At 34.1% G+C, this 19,325-nt stretch overlaps 2 protein-coding genes, 4 non-coding genes and 1 pseudogene across 6 annotated transcripts; 6 read left to right on the plus strand and 1 right to left on the minus strand.

The window, feature by feature from the left end:
* Positions 1-247: 247 nt before the first annotated feature.
* Positions 248-2,624, plus strand: LOC132316313 (protein IQ-DOMAIN 17-like). The gene is made up of 3 exons (XM_059814810.1): positions 248-313; positions 1,647-1,919; positions 2,121-2,624. Exons 1-3 carry the CDS (start codon positions 248-250, stop codon positions 2,283-2,285), a joined length of 504 nt encoding a protein of 167 aa, XP_059670793.1. The 3' UTR covers positions 2,286-2,624.
* LOC132267729 (U4 spliceosomal RNA) lies at positions 689-844 on the plus strand. Its single transcript, XR_009469073.1, has one exon. It is a non-coding gene; the product is annotated as a U4 spliceosomal RNA (small nuclear RNA).
* A 1,167-nt stretch (positions 2,625-3,791) lies between the features above and the next one.
* Positions 3,792-3,947, plus strand: LOC132267735 (U4 spliceosomal RNA). The gene has a single exon (XR_009469078.1). It is a non-coding gene; the product is annotated as a U4 spliceosomal RNA (small nuclear RNA).
* Positions 3,948-4,780: 833 nt separating this feature from the next.
* On the plus strand, positions 4,781-4,936 carry LOC132267730 (U4 spliceosomal RNA). The gene has a single exon (XR_009469074.1). It is a non-coding gene; the product is annotated as a U4 spliceosomal RNA (small nuclear RNA).
* A 3,779-nt stretch (positions 4,937-8,715) lies between these two features.
* LOC132316314 (GPI mannosyltransferase 1-like) lies at positions 8,716-13,327 on the minus strand (annotated as a pseudogene).
* LOC132267721 (U4 spliceosomal RNA) lies at positions 11,762-11,919 on the plus strand. Its single transcript, XR_009469065.1, has one exon. It is a non-coding gene; the product is annotated as a U4 spliceosomal RNA (small nuclear RNA).
* Positions 13,328-17,459: 4,132 nt separating the features above from the next.
* LOC132267504 (protein IQ-DOMAIN 20-like) lies at positions 17,460-18,534 on the plus strand. The gene is made up of 2 exons (XM_059768662.1): positions 17,460-17,830; positions 18,050-18,534. Exons 1-2 carry the CDS (start codon positions 17,561-17,563, stop codon positions 18,212-18,214), a joined length of 435 nt encoding a protein of 144 aa, XP_059624645.1. The 5' UTR covers positions 17,460-17,560; the 3' UTR covers positions 18,215-18,534.
* Positions 18,535-19,325: the final 791 nt, after the last annotated feature.

Genomic DNA, 19,325 nt, shown 5'->3' on the forward strand with positions numbered 1-19,325 from the left:
TTCATGACAAAAGTGTTAAGAGTTAGTGATTAGCGGTCAGTGGTGGTTAGTGGGGAGGACTGAGGAATGCGAAGGCTCAAAACCGAACTCCCAAAGATACAAAACACAACCTTATCTTTTAGAATATGAAATTACCTTTCAATTATTATTCAAAATATATTATAACAAAACACTTATTTTATTTTATTTCGACCGAAACAAAAACGCTTAATTATTTGTAGAAGTCAATCACTGGATTCGGAGAATAATGGACCCGGGCCATCTATTGACAATGGACATTCGATATAAATGGAGGTCACATGGTGGTGGGTTGGTTCTTTTATTAGGTGGTATTAGCCCAACCAACATTGTTTTGCAGAGTTTGAAAAATAAGTAGCCTTTTGGGTCAACTCGGCCCATTTGGATGTTTTACGCCTACAAAAGTAGCACTCCGGAGTCCGGAGTCCAGACAGGAAAAGTTTTGGAACAAATCAATAGTGCAGATGAAATTGGAGATGAAGCAATTTTAATTATGCTAGGATTCTAATTTGATTGACCGAGAGATTTATCACATGTTAATGTAAACAAGGAGAGAATTGTATTATACTTGTTTGATATTATGTGACATAATTCCCACATCGAAAAAGTGGAAGAAGCGGATGAGAAACTTGTAACTATAAAAACAATGCATACACACATTAAAAAATACATCATTGCGCTTGGGGCAATGACGCAGCTCATGAGGTTCTAACCGAAGCGTGTCAATTGCTGGTTGAAAACTATTTCCCTTTTTATTGATCTCTTTGGCTTGGGTTCCACCTGACCATTGAGAATTTTTGGAAGGGCTCCCTTCTTGGGTAAAGCCCTACAATTCTAAGTTCCGAACTTTTGTTTTACACCCACAACCTAGGAACTTCTGTGGGCAAAATAGGATTTTGAATTTATTCAAGTATATGATTATTATGACCTAGAGGTGTCAATTCGTGTTTGTGAGTCCGTTTATTAAACGGGTAAGAAAAATCACAAGGCATAAACAAGGTTTATGTTTAAATTACGTAACATATAACGATTATAATATGTTAAGTTAAACGAGTTATTAATGGGTTACACGAATTAAACCCCGGCCTTTAATTCTAACCTCGACATGGTTAAGTAAACGGATTAATCGTGTCAATCCGTTTATGATCCGAATCCGTTCAAAGTCAACCAAAACCTATCTATATCAAATCGTGTTAACGGGTCGTGTCGTAATTTGTCGCCGCTATTATAACCTTATGATTTTATAATTATTAAAAAAACGTTATCTGATAATTTAGGACATTTCTAAAAGTAATCTATTCGTATCCTTACCAAGAACCAATCATGTATCAACCATTCTATTGTTGACTGGGACCAATACTTAGGTAGTCTGAGTGGTAGTCATTTTACACTTTTGGTCCCAGGTTCTAGCGGTTGCAATGCTTGAAAGATATTCATCCAGCCACGTTCTCTCCCTCTCTCTCTCTCTCTCTATATATATATATATGTATGTATATATGTGCTAACATGGTGCCCACAACTCCAACTTTGAAGGGAAGTTTTCCAAGCTCTTACGAACGAAGTAGTAGTATACATTGAATCTAAAGCTAGCTCTGAAGCAACAATAGGAAGAAATGGGAAAGTCTTAGAATTGGTTCGGCGTCATTCGAAGAAAGCTTTTCAGGTATTCTCATCATGAAACTGTCATTGTTCTCCACGCCAATAACACCACCACCACCACCACCACCACCACGAGCTTCACAGAGGATGCAACTGCCACAGAAGATGCAGTCAATCGCGAGATAACAAAATCAGAAGCTGCTTTTTCTTCTCCCTCCAGTAGCCCGACCCCGAAGAAAGAGTTACTATCTGAAGAAGACATTGCAGCCATGAAGATCCAAGCCTCTTTTAGGGCTCATCTTGTATTTCACCATTCACCCATAACATATATATATATCTTCACATATTTCTTTCGTGCTAAAAGGGTTCAGCTTTTTAATAATAATTTTTTGCTTTCAAAATCATGACCACTATGAAATTTTGTTTGATTGCAGTTAATGGTTTACATAACTCATGAACTCTCTTAATTTATATATTCTGTGTTTGGTGTGAATGTTTGACAGGCAAGGAAAGCATTTCGAGCGCTGAAGAGTCTTGTGAAGGTGCAAGCGGTGGTTCGCGGAGCCTCCGTGAGAAAACAAGCTCGAATTGCCTTACATTGCATGCATGCGCTTGCCCAGTTGCAGGTCACCGTCAGAGCACGCCAACTCCTCGATCAGCAGATGTAGTGATAATTGATTCACAAGTAATACTAGCCACAGAGTTCTTTCATGACAAGTCATAAGCGTTCCAGTGGCGAGAGAGAGACCAAACAATTAGGTCGTTTCAGCTAAAGGGCAAAACCGGCATTTGAGCTGAATGAATCTTCAAATTGATTTAGTGAATTCATAAATATCAAAGAAAAGATGGGAGTAGGATTCTTCTTAGGACAACTTAATTAGGGTTGAAGTTTGGCGGAGATACCAACAACCTGTTTCCAATTTCTAATTAATTTTATTCTTTTCATTGTTAATATTTTATATATTTCAAATTATGATTATTTTTTACTTTATTTGTTTAAATCTTTATTTATTGTCCGTAATTTTTTAAAATTTTGCATTGACTTTATATTTTTTTAGTATGCTTAGAAGTAATGTAACTTGAAACTAACTCTAAATCATGTTAAATTGTTCTTGTGGAGATTTGGTGATACAAGCAATTCCAATTAACTCAACTTTTTAACCCAAAAATTTTAGTCCGAGGGTCAAACTCGAGTTTAAAAATTCAAAAATAGACAGATTGGGTTTGGATAGAGTAATTAGGGTTGGAGGTCGGTTTATTTCCTAACAACCTAATTTTCATTAATAATGGACAAATCGTTTCGATTATTAATTTCAAAATGCAAAAAAAAAAAAAAAAAATGCATTGAGAGTTTAACATTTCACATATCAAATTGAGCACGTACGAGTCCTACCTCTAAGTCGCCTTCTCTGGCTGTGTTGCATGGTTTATTTATTATTTCTCTAAGATATATTTGGATTTATTCCTTTGTTTCGTAACGACAAAGTTCAACTCAATAAACCGCCCTCGAATACTCTCAATAATAATAATAATAATAATAATAATAATAATAATAATAAAGAGATATTTTTTAAGTTTAAAACTTGATGATTTGGGTTTTATAATATATATATATATATATATATATATATATATATATATATATATATATATATATATACATTTGGGTATTTTAATTACCTGGTTTAAATAAACTAGTCTAAACACCTCTTGATGATTTTAGAATATATTTATTTAGGGAGAAAAAAGTATTTTAGAATATATTTACAAAGTATTAAAAGTAAGAAGGAAATTACACTTGAGACCCAATGCTAGTACGATCATCGTGGTTGATAACAAAACGAGTAATGCTACTTAACTCAAAAACTAAATTGAACAAATATCACAGAAGACTCCATAATCAATTGATACATTCATGTAAATCTCGCAAAATATTTTTGTTATTTTCTTTCTTATATTTGATTTGTTTTTATTGCCGGCAAATACATTAATGTTTAAGACCATGAAGTAATATTGGGGACCGTTTGACTTGAATTATTAGTTAACGGATCATTTGATTGAGATTTGGTTTGACCATGCTGAGTCTGCTTGTCAAATGAAGATAAGGAGAATGTAAGAAGTTGATCAGAAAATTATAACTATAAAAACACTACATACACAATATAAAAAATTACATCATTGCGCTTGGGGCAATGACGCAGCCTGTGAGGTTTTAACCGAAGCGCGTCAATTGCTGGTTGAAAACTACTTCCCTTTTTATTCATCTCTTTGGCTTGGGTTCCGGTCGGCCATTGAAAATTTTTGAAAGGGCTCCCTTCTTGGATAAAGCCCTACAATTTTAAGTTCTAAACTTTAATTCAAGCACAAACGGGCTCCCTTCTTGGTAAAGCCTTACAATTTTAAGTTCTAAACTTTAATTTAACCATAAACTTATTTAATCGGCATCTTAAATTTAAAGTAAAACAAATTTAATTTAAAATTTAAATAAAAAATTTTCCGACTATAATTATAAGACATGAATTTTAAATTAAATTTTAAACAAAATTTTTTCCAATTATAATTATAAGACATTCAATACTACCAAATATAACAACCAACGATTGTTGTTTGGCTTCAACATAACAGATAATTTGATTCTATAGTATAAAAGATGTTTATAATTACATATTCATGAATTTTTTTTTTTTTTTTTTTTTTTTTTTTGGCGGAACATATTCATGAATCAAACCATTCTATTGTTGCCTGTGGCCAATATTTAGGTAGTCTAATGGTGGTCATTATACACTTTTGGTCCCACAGGATTCAGTTGCTGGAATGCTTCAAAGAAATTCATTCTGTCACGTTCTCTCTCTCAATATATAAATATATATATATATATATATATATATATATATATGCTAACATGGTGCCCACAACTCCAACCTTTAAGGGAACTTCTCCAAGCTCTTATGAATGAAGTAGCAGTATACATTGAATCTAAAGCAAGGTCTGAAGCAACAATAGGAAGAAATGGGAAAGTCACAGAATTGGTTTGGCCTTATTCAAGTTATTCGAAGAAAGCTTTGTAAAGTTATGTGACATAAGTCCCACATCGAAAAAGGTAAGAAATTGATGAGACTGAGTGTAATTATAAAACACTACATACAGAGCATAAAACAATCACATCATTGCGCTTGGGGCAATGACGCAGCTTGTGAGGTTTTAACCGAGGCGCGTCAATTGCTAGTTGAAAACTATTTCCCTTTTTATTGATCTCTTTGACTTGGGTTCCACTCGGCCATTGAGAATTTTTGAAAGAGCTCCCTTCTTGGGTAAAGCCCTACAATTTTAATTTCTAAACTTTAATTCAAGCATAAACCTATTTAATTAAAATTTAATTAAATAAAAATTATAACAAATTTAATTTAAAATTTAAACAAAATTTTTTCCGATTATAATATAATATAATTATAAAACATTCAATACTACCAAATATAACCACTTTTTCCGATTATAATATAATATAATTATAAAACATTCAATACTACCAAATATAACCACCCAACAACCCAACGATTGTTGTTTGGCATCAACATAACAGATAATTTGATTCTATAGTCTAAAAGATGTTTATAATTACATATTCATGATTCACCATTCTATTGTTGCCTGTGGCCAATAATTACGTAGTCTAATGGTGGTCATTTTACACTTTTGGTCCCACAGGATTCAGTTGCTGGAATGCTTCAAAGAAATTCATTCTGTCACGTTCTCTCTCTCAATATATATATATATATATATATATATATATATATATATATATGTGCTAACATGGTGCCCACAACTCCAACCTTTAAGGGAACTTCTCCAAGCTCTTATGAATGAAGTAGTAGTATACATTGAATCTAAAGCAAGGTCTGAAGCAACAATAGGAAGAAATGGAAAGTCACAGAATTGGTTTGGCCTTATTCAAGTTATTCGGAGAAAGCTTTTCCGATCTCCACCTCCTCCTCATCATGAAACTGTCATAGTTCTCCACACCAACGCCACAAGCACCAGCTTCACGGACGAAGCAACCGCCACAGAAGCAGCAGTCAATAGCGAAATCACAAAACCAGAAGCTGCTTTATCTTCTCCCTCGAAGAAAAAGCTCCTATCCGAAGATGACATTGCAGCCATGAAGATCCAAGCCTTTTTTAGAGCTCATCTTGTATTTCACCCTTCACCCATCAACATTTCTTTTCATGTATCTATTTCGGGAAGGACAATGCTTGCATCCTGTGGGTGGAGGATGAACCTCCTCCGCGCTGACGTGGCCCATTGACGTGGTGACACGTGTCCAATATTAAAAATAATAATAAAAGTTGGGCAATGCCCATTTTGTCCTGGTTCGACCCATATCTTATACTTTCATCCGGCTTTCTCTTTTCTCTCTCATCACTTACCTAAATCTTCTCTCTCAGACCGCCTCAAACTCATTTTCCCTTTCCTCTCCATCGCCACTAGATCTAGATCTGACTCTCTCTCTCTCTCTAAAAATGTCAGGAAGAGGCAAGGGCGGAAAGGATTAAACCCGTTTCTTACCCTCTTCTATGTCTCCTTCTATGGCCTCCCATCTGTCTCTGCAACTCTCCCAATTTTAGTTTTCACAAAATTGATTCACTCTAAGCTCTTGTGTTAAGCTTAACTCAAAATCAAATCAAGAGATTGGGATTTTAATAAAAATTAAACTGAAACCACAATTTGTGGTAAAAACATGACAATTTCATTGAAAACCAGATAACAGAATCACAATTACAGCAATTCAGAATAGTACAAGTTTCAACCAAGCACAAACAAAAGCTCAAACAAAAGCTCTTCAAAGAATTAATGGAAAAAACTATTCTTATGTAACCAACTCTACATCACCATCTATTTAATTTAATGATTCTGTTCCTTAATTCACTTGTCTGCTGATGAATAATATCTTCTATTCTTCTCCACACTTCGCTCATCTTTGGCCTCCTCTCCGGTGCCATGTCTGTACACTCTATCACCAACTCATTTTCAATTCCACCTGAGATTTGACCTGGGATTTTCCCAGTAATGATCTCTAGAACAATAATGCCGAAACAGTACACATTGGCTTTGTGTGTCAACTTTTTCCCTAGAGAGAATTCGGGTACTTTCCCAACAACCAGCTTTTGGGAGGATCTTCACGATGGCAGGAGGGGCAAGAAACCAAAGTCTGTGAGCTTCGACTGGTAGTTTTGGTTGTCGTGTTTCATTATAAGTACATTTGAAGATTTAAGGTTGGTATGAGGTACCTTGTGTGAAGGCAAGGATTGGTGTAGAAAATTGAGACCCTTTGCTATGTCTTTGATTATAGATAGCCTTGTTACCCAATTCAATGGTACTCTTCCAACTCCTCCGTTCTCTACCAATGGGTACCCAAAATATTTGGAAGTCAATTAATTATCAAATTAATCTATCAAGAACAGAAATTAAGAAATTTATTTTTTGGATGAAATTTAACTCAAACAATAGCTACAAACATATAAGCACTTGATTATAGTGCTAAATTTGCTCTTTCGAGCTCTGTATCTGAATCACTCTGTTCACAGACCTCAAATCACTTTGAACCAGTCGAGCTTCAACCATCGCAGGCCTTCGTTGGAGATCGATGTGCCTCCGGTTAAAAAAATTGAGGTTTATAACTCTTTTACAACTTCATCCAAACGAGGTCGTTTTCACTTCCCCATTACCCCTTCCCAGAGATACCCAACAATTCTGATTAAACGCCGACCAATTGTTAATCAACCTGCGCTTGAACGATCTACGCTTCAACAACGATTCGGCAGACTTCAGTGACTGCAACAGCGACCGATCTGGCGAGTTCTCAACGGCGTCGTCTCAGGGCCGGCGACTTTTGGTCGCCTACGATATGGAGAATTCTGACGAGCTGATCAGGCAACTCGTCTCCGGCCTTGAGGCGAGCTCAATCGAGGATCAAAAGTAAGCGGCGATGGAGATCAGGCTCCTCGCCAAGAACAAGTCCGAGAACCAAATCAAGATCGCTCGCGCCGGCGCGATCAAGCCATTGATTTCGCTGATCTCGTCGTCCTTAGCTTCAAGAGTACGGCGCCACTGCAATTCTAAACCCCTCTCTGCGACGACAACGAGGAGTTGATAGAAAGAGGGAGATGAGAGTATAAGATATGGGTCGAACCGGACAAAATGGGCATTGCCCAACTTTTATTATTATTTTTAACATTGGACACGTGTCACCACGTCAATGGGCCACGTCAGCGCGGAGGATGAACCTCATCCTCCACCTGCAGGATGCAAGCATTGTCCTTTCAGGAATTAAGAACCTAATCTATGCACGGCACAAGAAGAGTGGAGGTCACTTCACATGTAGTTTGGTAGTCATAGATAGATTGGGCCCTACTCCATGTGAAATGAACTGCACTTTTCAATGTGCACAACCCATGCATGTTGTGTATAGGAGAGATTCCTAAGTTTCTAGTGACTGATATAATGATTTTACATATATGACTCGTGAGCTCTCTTTATTTATCATTCGGTATGTGAATGTTGACAGGCAAGGAAAGCAATTCGAGCTGAAGAGTCTTGTTAAGGTGCAAGCTGTGATTCGCGGAGCCTACCTGAGAAAACAAGCACGAATAGCCTTGCAATGCATGCACGCACTTGCCCGGTTGCAGGTCACCATCAGAGCTCGTTAGCTCCTCAGTAGATGTAGTGATAATTGATACTTGATTCACGAGCTATGATCTAGAAATTGATTTGAGTCTCTCTAGAGGATAGACCTCAACATAAAATTGAAGAGTAATGGCAGGTGAATTAGAAGAATTTGCATCTATATATGGTTAAATCTTTTAAAAAGTAACACCTTTATTCTGTCTATTTGTTTCTCTCTCTCTCCCAAGCATGTCCAGCCTTTGATTAAGATGCTCGTGAGATTCTCGAATAGTCATGGTGCATGCTTCAATAATTTATGTTTTCTTTGCTTCATATAACACTAGTATATATATGGTCCAAGTCGATGTAGTCAAATTATATATTTTTCAACAATTCTATGAAAGCAAGCATTTTCTTAACAAAATTTTTGGAAAACAGTCATCGATCAGAAACAGATTTACTACTACATATAAACGGTATCTTTAAAAACCAAAAAGAAATTATCAAAACAGCATTAGCAACAAAGACCAAATTTGAATACAGTGGAGCCCACAAACACGTAGTGGCTCGACCTTGTACTCTCATCATAGTCAGGCTGATTGATTTGATGACCGTGGTCTTCCTTTTTCTCTCCTTGCAAGTGTAAGTATGGTGGTCGCCGCCGTTAGAGCGATTTGATGGCAGAAGAGCAAAAAAACCTTCTTAAACTATACCATTGTTGTATAATGCCCCTGAACTATTTTTAGAAGCAACTTGGCCCCCTCAATTATTAAAAGCAAGCAAAATGGCCCTTTAAGGCCATCGGAAACAAATTTCCGACAGGCAAAGCGATACAATTACTAATTTACCCTTATTTATTAATTTATTATAAAAATATAAAATTCATGAATGTGAAATACCAATAATGCCTTCATATTTTAAACAAAAAAACAAAGGTAGTTTGGCCTTTTAATGAATTTTGTTTAACAACACACACACACACACACAAAACCAAGGAGAATAGAATAATAAACCTCAAAAGCTCCAACTAAGTGAGATTTATCGAAACTTCAAGTGAGTGTAATTTTATTTACCCTACTTTATATAGGATCAAAATTGTCTTCTGTGCAACCGTAGGACCGGTCACAGCCAGTGAGTTAAAATCGTAAAAGTTAAAAATTAAAAAAGCAAAACTTTTGTATACGCATACACACATACATACGAGACCAAATCAAAATTATACCAACTTTTTGCTCTTTTTTTTCTCTCTCTACACAAACATTTCCCTAATCTACAATTTCTTGTATATCACAACATTTCTCTAACCTACATCCCAACTTTTTTTTTACTAACATCTCACTTATTGTACAAATACATAAATAAACATATCTTAGTATAAATTGTATATCACAACATTTTCCTAATTAACATCACACGATTAATTGTTTTATCTTATTTGAAATGTACGTTAGAAAAATGTTGGGATGCTAGTAAGGAGAAATTTAGAAAATATTGGAATTTGTTAGGGAGAAAATTGAAATATATAGACTTTCTATGTTTGCACTAAAAACTGACTTACCTACATCTCAACTTTCCTCTTACCAACATCCCAACTTTCTACTTACCAACATTACAGTATTTATTGCTTTATCTTGTTTGGGATACACGTTAGAAAAATGTTGGGATGCTAGTAAGGAGAAAGTTGGGATGCACATTAGGAAAATATTGTGAAGCAAGACCAACATCCAAACATTTTCCTAACAAGAGAAATAGATGAATAGTAGATCATATTCTAAGAAAATATTAGGATGTACATTCGAAAAATATTGAGATGTTGTTAAGGAAAAAGTTGGGATATATAGATTTTGTATATATCATTAAAAACTGACTTGCTCTCTTTTGTCTTTTTTGACTAAGTGACTTGACGAACTTTGTATGTATACGCTAATACGTCTTTGGTAAAAATTGATTTACTTTCTTTTCTCTTCTTTGACTAACTGACGTGGCAAAATGGTGTTCACATATTATTCACAAGCTGGGATATATTCATTGTTGCCCAGAAGACAATTTTGATCCACTTTATATACTACATAATCTACAGAATCTCTCTCCTGGACACCGATCACTTCAACACAATGGACCATCAGTGAGAATAGTACTCCGTATATTTTTCTTATTCGGTCGCGCACTTTGATCACATTATTGTAGGTAGGTAAAATTTGAAACTAGTTGAAGTTGACTGATTCAATTTCAAGTTGCCTTGTAATCCACTTGTAATATACAGCAAAATAACCACCTATATGTAAAATTAGTGATGATTAAGTTGGTAAACAAAACTGCACAGTTTATGAACATTGACAAGGGTGACAAACAATGTCAAGTACGGCAGAACAGAACAAAAGAAATTAGAAAAACAGGTGACATAAATAGTAGTTCTGCAACCAAAGGGTCCAATGGTATAATATTTGTACTCTTATGTTTTTTTCTATTCCTTTTTGGAGTGTTAATATAACAATATTTGTCGAATCATTTCATAAAATAATTACTAAAAAAAATAGGTTAAAATCATAAAATTCTCCTATATACTATTACACAGATGTGCATCAAATTTATCATGTGACTCTTCTATCCCACCCTTAATTGGGTTATAAAATGTCGAAATTGATTTTATTATTCAATATTAGATTAAAAATACATATATTTTTTAAATTACAAAAAAGTGTAGTATATATCATTATTACATTCTTTAATGACAAATTTCCACGATTGGCCGATTGTAAAATATAGTCACAGTACTGTGCGTTTTTTTTTTAGGAAAAGTATTCAGACTTTGAAGAATGTGCTTAATTTTTTTTTTATCAATATCAAATTGTCAATTCACTTTAAAAATGTAGTATATTTATTTTTTCATCAATCTAAAACAAAAAATTAACTTGAATTCTTAGTTATTGGATTGGTGACCAAAAAAAAAAAAGTTATTAGATTGAAACGTGATATACATTCTCTTAATTAAACAAATGACAATATAAATTAAAATGTTGATGCAAAAATATGATCGGAATTTCTAACAAAACATTTATTTTGTTTCCGTTACAAAATGCTTACCAGCCCAACTACAGAGGTTGATTACTTGCAGAAGTCAATCAATGGGTTCAGTGAGAATAATGGAGCTGGGCCATCTATTAACACTGACATTCGATACAAATGGAAGTCGCATGGTGGTGGCCTGGTTGGTCCTTTTATTAGATGCATGATGCAAAGAAGCCTATTGGGCTAGCTCGGCCCATTTGCATAGGTTACGACTTTTCACTAATTGGATATTATTATTAGATGATTCAATCTTATTCCTGTTGGGACTCTAATCTGATTGACCGACACAATTTATCACATGTTAATGTAATTGTTGATGATTTTGAACTATATCCCAAGTCCCATATCGAAAAAGTACAAGAACTTGAAAAAAATTATAACTATAAAAACACCACATGGAAGATTTAGAAAATACATCATTGCGCTTGGGGCAATGACGCAGCCCGTGAGGTTTTAACCGAGGCGCGTCAATTGCTGGTTGAAAACTATTTCCTTTTTTTATCGCTCTCTTTGGCTTGGGTTCTGCCCGGGCTATCGAGAATTTTTGGAAGGGCTCCCTTCTTGGGTAAAGCCCTACAATTCCGAGTTCCAAACTTTTATTCAAGCAAAAACGAAAAATAAGGGCTCCCTTCTTGAGTAAAGATCTACAATTCCGAATTCCAAACTTTAATTCAAGCAAAAACGAAAAATCACACACCCACTATATGTGATCTTACCAGAGGAGCCGCCAATAAAGTCAATCAGATTCCTATTTAAATTCAATTCACTTCATGATAACCACAAAAACATAACTGATAGGACCGAGCTAGCTCGTATCTCCTTATCCCAATAACCAATAGGGAATCCTGCTAGGGTTCTGAATTTTGCAGTTATGTGGAGAAAGATATTTAAAAAAAAAAAAATTGATTCAACAAGGTATCTGGAGGTCATTCTCTCGTTCATCTTTCAAAGTTTTCTTCGAACTTGCATGTCGTTCGAATAACGGGAAGTGTGGTGATGGATAATACCGATGAAAACAAATATATTACTGTAGTAGTTAAGAAAATTAAACTTGCTTGCCTTTGAATTCAACCAGTGAATTTGAGCTCCCATCCATAGTAAAATGTACAACAAGCCTTCCCATTTAAGCTTCATATTGCACCATGGTAGTATTAAAGGCAACAGGCAGAGGAACCATACAAAAGTACTGCACTGTCATGACCTGCCAAAAAATAATAACCAATAAAGCATAAGAATATTAAAAGAAGAACCCTATCAGAAATTCCCTATCCAAAGTATGAGCCCATAATTTCAGAAATAAAATTACTTCTGGAGGCAGATAGAGTGATTTTTCACGTAAGATGACTCAATAGTCCGATTTGCATTTTTAATTAGAACTAAAATAAGAAGGCAAAAAGAGATTTCAATTTCAGTGACAGTAAAAGGCACTAGGTTGAATTCACAAACCTTATTAAATGCTACAAATGCTACTGTTTGCACAAAGAAACAGAATGGCAAATCCTGAGTGAAGCGGAGAGTAAGAACTAGCCGAACAACAAGTTGAGGCAGAAAACAGATGAGTTTCTCTAAGATTAAAAACTCACGGTCGTAGTTTAGATAGATGTGATAAAAATATATAGAAAAATTGTGTCTTGGATCTGCACAGGTAAAATGGTATGGCAGAGAGCCTCATGCAAGAATTCCAAATTATATAGATAGAAGAAAAACCCAGTACAAAAGAAGAAGACAGCCACAGAGATCAGTCCCAACATAATTCTCTCTTGAAAACATGTTTTTCAAAGCAACAATAAATGGCATGGACAGTAACTCCCATGCCACTTAGACTCTGGGCTGACTTAACTTTACTAGAATTCCACTCCATAAGGACAGGCTTCTGAATAGATTGAAAGTGGCAAGGATCAAGAACTAAGCTGATAGGAAGTGCATAGATTATAGGATAGATTAAATGGACAAGCAGCCCATACCAAAGCACACCTTGTAAAATATTACGTGTAAACCAGTAAATATGACACAAAGAAAGTTAGGAATTATAATTATGTATTTATAATGACATGAAAGGAAATCTGTATTTGGTGCTTTAACCAAAGATAGTCTAAAACTTATATCGAATAATTATATTATTTTTCAGATTTAAAAGTAGTACTTTACCTTGTTACTTCGACAAGATTCTCCATAACAAACACCATTGAACAAAACAAAGCTTCCACACCAACTTCCCCCTTCCATGCCATGATGGAGAGAAGCCTAGTATTCTTAACTGAACCTTAAATACTTTCATATTCCAAATGCTAACGTCAACTAAAATGATTAAATAATTGATACATTGATGTAAATCTCCCATAATGTTATTGTTATTTTCTTTCTTATATTTGATTAGTTTTAGTTTTTATTATTATTATTTTTTTTCCTACATGTTGAGAAGTATCCTTCTTAAAAATATATATTTATTCTCAGGGATGGACCTAAATAATTATGTGCGAGGGGGCGGCCTTTAACAATAACAAGATTAAAAAAAAAAATTTCAAACCTTGAGGTGGGGGCAATAGTAAGGTTTATTTATAATTTTAGTGGGGACAATTTTAAAATTTTATAGGTACATAATTAAAAGCAAAAAAAATTGTAGGTATATAATAGCAACCAAAAAAAATAAGTGGGAACAATTGCCCCCACTGGACCTTGAATAGGTCTGTGCATGTCTATTCTTAATTATGCATATAGGGCTAACCCAATGGACAAGGCTCCCTTGCTACGGGTTTGAAGCAATCATATCTCCACGTCCAAGACCTCTAGGTCGTAATTAGCAACCTTGCACCAATGCCCACTCTCATTCTTAACCATACATATGTGTAAAACAGCTTTGCTTGTTAGGAACATTGGGATATTCAGTAACTAAGCTATAAAACAAATCCAATTTACTTCATGATGTTGAACTATTCAATATATGGTGAACTGAAACCGCAACAACATACATTAAGATTTCAACATGGTATCTCCGGTCTATCCCACCCAATAAGCAATAGGGAAGTTCCGAGCCCTGCTAAGGGTCTGAATTTTGCAGGGAGGGGAGTTAGGTTCTGTGAAGCTAGATATTAAATATATATATATATATTTGAGGCAAATAAGAATGGCATAAGGAGTTTAATTGGAAAATAAACAAATTTTACCCTAGTCAGCTCCCCCCTCTCTGAATCTTTGCTTTTTATGTCGCATTTTTTGATTCCCAACTTCTCTAATGGGCACAAGGACTAATGACATTAATAGTAGAAAAAATATAACACGGCAGCAAATTATATATTGAAGATAGATGGAGGGGTGGTCAGTCTTATTAGTATCACAAAAAATCGAAAAAGAGAACAATATTTACACATTGCAGTAGGCCACAATAAGATGGATTGACAACCAGAGTTCCACCACACAGATTAACACCTAAAGGAGAAAAAAAGAAATGATCTCAAATGGTACCATCTTTATCAAAAGAATCAAAATGTACCAAAAGCATTTTCTCATACACAAAGATATTAATGTATGTAGAGATTTTGGCCATCCCTTTGATAAATTACAGTGTCACGGATTGTGTACAAGGAAATAAGAGCATCACGTAAATGATTCTAGGTGTGTAATTCATGAACTAGTTATCAGATATAAAAAGAGTTTGAGAATTTAAAACTTATCATTTCATATCAAGTTTGTGACACCCATAATTGAATTACACCTTTTTGTTAAGGCTTACATTTAATTCAACATAAAAATGCCCCTCCCATTTATGGTGTTTGGCTGACATACTTAGAAACAACAGTTTAGCTGAGGCATTTAATCAAACAGTTGATGGGCAGAGTTATTTAACAAGATCTATAAACAAACACAAAACCAAAAATAAAAAAAAAGAAGGGATTTTAATTTGTTGTGAAAGGAGACAAGTTCTCACTTCTCAATGGTTATAGATGTGGTCCACCACCATATTTTATGACTCTGCATTAATTGAAGTTTTTCAGGCAAAACACTTGACGCAACAATTACAAAATTAAGAACATCAATAAGTAAATCACAGTATCAAAGGCCACACATTTTTTTTTTCTGCAGCTTTATATCGATTGAATAATAGGAATGCAGGAAATAAAAGATAAAAAAAGCAGTGCCTATGTTTACCTTTCGAGTACTGTCTTTGATTCATGGTCTAGTCTTCATGTTCATCTCCTCTATACCATTTACAGTCGCAAACATTGAGAATAAGATCTGTGGATCATCTTCTTCTCACACTCCAAAATTTCAAAAACCCGTTTCAGAATGGTATTGGGAATCATAGAAAAAGCTTGACACACTCAATTTCTCATTTTCATTTTCTTTGAGCATCGAACAACTGAACTCCCATGTTTTTTTTCTTTTATTTTTTGGATTGTTATTATAATAACTCATCAAATCATTTCAGAAAATCATTACTAAAACAATATATATATATATATATATATATATATATATATATATGAGTGTGGATAACTAAAGATAACACTAATTTTGAAACGGATTTAATGTCGTCTTTGTAACTGTAACTCATAAGAATGTGAGTCACGATTGTTAAAGATGACACTAATTTTAAAAAGGAGTAATTTTTTTCCTGAGAAAAAATTTACACACACCACGCATACGTCTTCCTTGAAAATAACCCAAAAAAATCACTTGGCACAAGACCTTGGTAATTATAAAATATTATTGCTTAGAAAATAACCCTCACATTATTGCTTTTTCCTTATAAAAACATCATATTCAGAATTTAAAGAATGTGTTTAATGTTTTTATCAATTTAATTATAGTTCCTAGATAAGTCATTCATTTAGCACACGTGTCCATTCATGGTGGTTTCACTCTCAAGTCTCAACTTAAAAAAATACATATAAATAATAAATAATAATAATAAAATATATATTGTTTAAGTTAAAAACTTGATGATTTGGGTATTATATATATACACACACACATATATTAGTTCATTTGGGTATTATAATTAACTTGGTCTAAATTAACTAGTCTAAACATATCTCGATGGTTTCAGAATATATTTACAAAGTATTAAAAGTTGTAAGGGAATCGTATTTCAGACTCAATATTAGTATGATCATGACAAAAAGGAGTAATACTACTTACCTTAAAAACACTAAGTTGAATAAATATCACAGGTTCGAATATATTTATTAATCTAGAAAGTACCATTAGTATTGGATTCAACGATCCATCACAACCTCTCAATTAAACAAATGACGTTATAAATTTACATTAAACCCATATTGAGAATACTGAATTAGCATCTTAAAATTAAAATTAGAAAAAATTGAGAGATGGTAAATGCATGACATTTAAAATTTAAATATAAATGACAAACATACTCTAAATACTCGATCAAATTTTACTATTATTTTTTTTTTCATGATAAAAGTGTTAAGAGTTAGTGATTAGCGGTTAACGGTGGTTAGTGGGGAGGATTGAGGAATGCGAAGGCTCAAAACCGAACTCCCAAAGATAAAAAAAAATACAACCTTATCTTTTAGAATATGAAATTACCTTTTAATTATTATTCAAAATACATTACAACAAAACACTTATGACCCGAACCCGTTCAAAGTAACATATAACGATTATAATATGTTGAGTTAAACGAGTCATAAATGGGTTACACGAATTAAACCCCGGCCCTTAATTCTAACCCCGACATGGTTAAGTAAACGGATTAATCGTGTCAATCCGTTTATGACCCGAACCCGTTCAAAGTCAACCAAAACCTATCTATCTCAAAACGTGTTAACGGATCGTGTCGTAATTTGTCGCGGCTATTATGACCTTATGATTTTATAATTATTAAAAAAACGTTATCTGATGATTTAGGACATTTCTATAAGTAATCTATTCGCATCCTTACCAAGAACCAATCATGTATCAACCATTCTATTGTTGACTGGGACCAATACTTAGGTAGTCTGAGTGGTGGTCATTTTACACTTTTGGTCCCAGGTTCTAGCGGTTGCAATGCTTGAAAGATATTCATCCTGCCACGTTCTCTCTCTCTCTCTCTCTCTATATATATATATATATACATATGTATGTATATATGTGCTAACATGGTGCCCACAACTCCAACTTTGAAGGGAAGTTTTCCAAGCTCTTATGAATGAAGTAGTAGCATACAATGAATCTAAAGCTAGCTCTGAAGCAACAATAGGAAGAAATGGGAAAGTCTCAGAATTGGTTCGGCGTCATTCGAAGAAAGCTTTTCAGGTATTCTCATCATGAAACTGTCATTGTTCTCCACGCCAATAACACCACCACCACCACGAGCTTCACAGAGGATGCAACTGCCACAGAAGATGCAGTCAATCGCGAGATAACAAAATCAGAAGCTGCTTTTTCTTCTCCCTCCAGTTGCCCGAAGAAAGAGTTACTATCTGAAGAAGACATTGCAGCCATGAAGATCCAAGCCTCTTTTAGGGCTCATCTTGTATTTCACCATTCACCCATAACATATACATATATATATATATATATATATCTCTTCACATATTTCTTTCGTGCTAAAAGGGTTCAGCTTTTTAATAATAATTTCTTGCTTTCAAAATCATGACCACTATGAAATTTTGTTTGATTGCAGTTAATGGTTAACATAACTCATGAACTCTCTTAATTTATATATTATGTGTTTGGTGTGAATGTTTGACAGGCAAGGAAAGCATTTCGAGCGCTGAAGAGTCTTGTGAAGGTGCAAGCGGTGGTTTGCGGAGCCTACGTGAGAAAACAAGCTCGAATTGCCTTACATTGCATGCATGCGCTTGCCCAGTTGCAGGTCACCGTCAGAGCACGCCAACTTCTCGATCAGCAGATGTAGTGATAATTGATTCACAAGTAATACTAGCCACAGAGTTCTTTCATGACAAGTCATAAGCGTTCCAGTGGCGAGAGAGAGACCAAACAATTAGGTCGTTTCAGCTAAAGGGCAAAACCGGCATTTGAGCTTAATGAATCTCCAAATTGATTTAGTGAATTCATAAATATCAAAGAAAAGATGGGAGTAGGATTCTTCATAGGACAACTTAATTAGGGTTGAAGTTTGGCAGAGATACCAACAACCTGTTTCCAATTTCTAATTAATTTTATTCTTTTCATTTTTAATATTTTATATATATTCAAATTATGATTACTTTTTTACTTTATTTGTTTAAATCTTTATTTATTGTCCGTTAACAATTTGTTTGTAATCTTTTAAAATTTTGCATTGACTTTATATTTTTTTTAGTATGCTTAGAAGTAATGTAACTTGAAACTAACTCAAAATCACGTTAAATTGTTCATGTGGAGATTTGGTGATACAAGCAATTCCAATTAACTCAACTTTTTAACCTCAAAATTTTAGTCCGAGGGTCAAACTCGAGTTTAAAAATTCAAAAATAGACAGATTGGGTTTGGGTAGAGTAATTAGGGTTGGAGGTTGGTTTATTTCCTAACAACCTAATTTTCATTAGTAATGGACAAATTGTTTTGATTATTAATTTCAAAACGCAAAAAAAAAAAAAAAAAATTCATTTGAGAATTTAACAGTTCATATATCAAATTGAGCATGTACGAGTCCTAACTCTAAGTCGCCTTCTCTGGCTGTTTGTTTGTTTTTTTTTTTTAAGATATATTTGGATTTATTCCTTTGTTTCCTAACGACAAAGTTCAACTCAATAAACCACCCTTGAATACTCTCAATAATAATAATAATAATAAGAAAGAGATATTGTTTAAGTTTAAAACTTGATGATTTGGGTTTTATAATATATATATAGCACATTTGGGTATTTTAATTACCTTGTTTAAATAAACTAGTCTAAATACCTCTTGATGATTTTAGGATATATTTATTTAGGGAGAAAAATATATTTTAGAATATATTTACAAAGTATTAAAAGTAAGAAGGAAATTACACTTGAGACCCAATGCTAGTACGATCATTGTGG

Source organism: Cornus florida, unplaced genomic scaffold, assembly GCF_030987335.1.
Source record: "Cornus florida cultivar Cherokee Brave unplaced genomic scaffold, ASM3098733v1 CherokeeBrave_3.0.0_Hap2_Chr07, whole genome shotgun sequence".
Lineage (NCBI taxonomy): Eukaryota > Viridiplantae > Streptophyta > Magnoliopsida > Cornales > Cornaceae > Cornus > Cornus florida.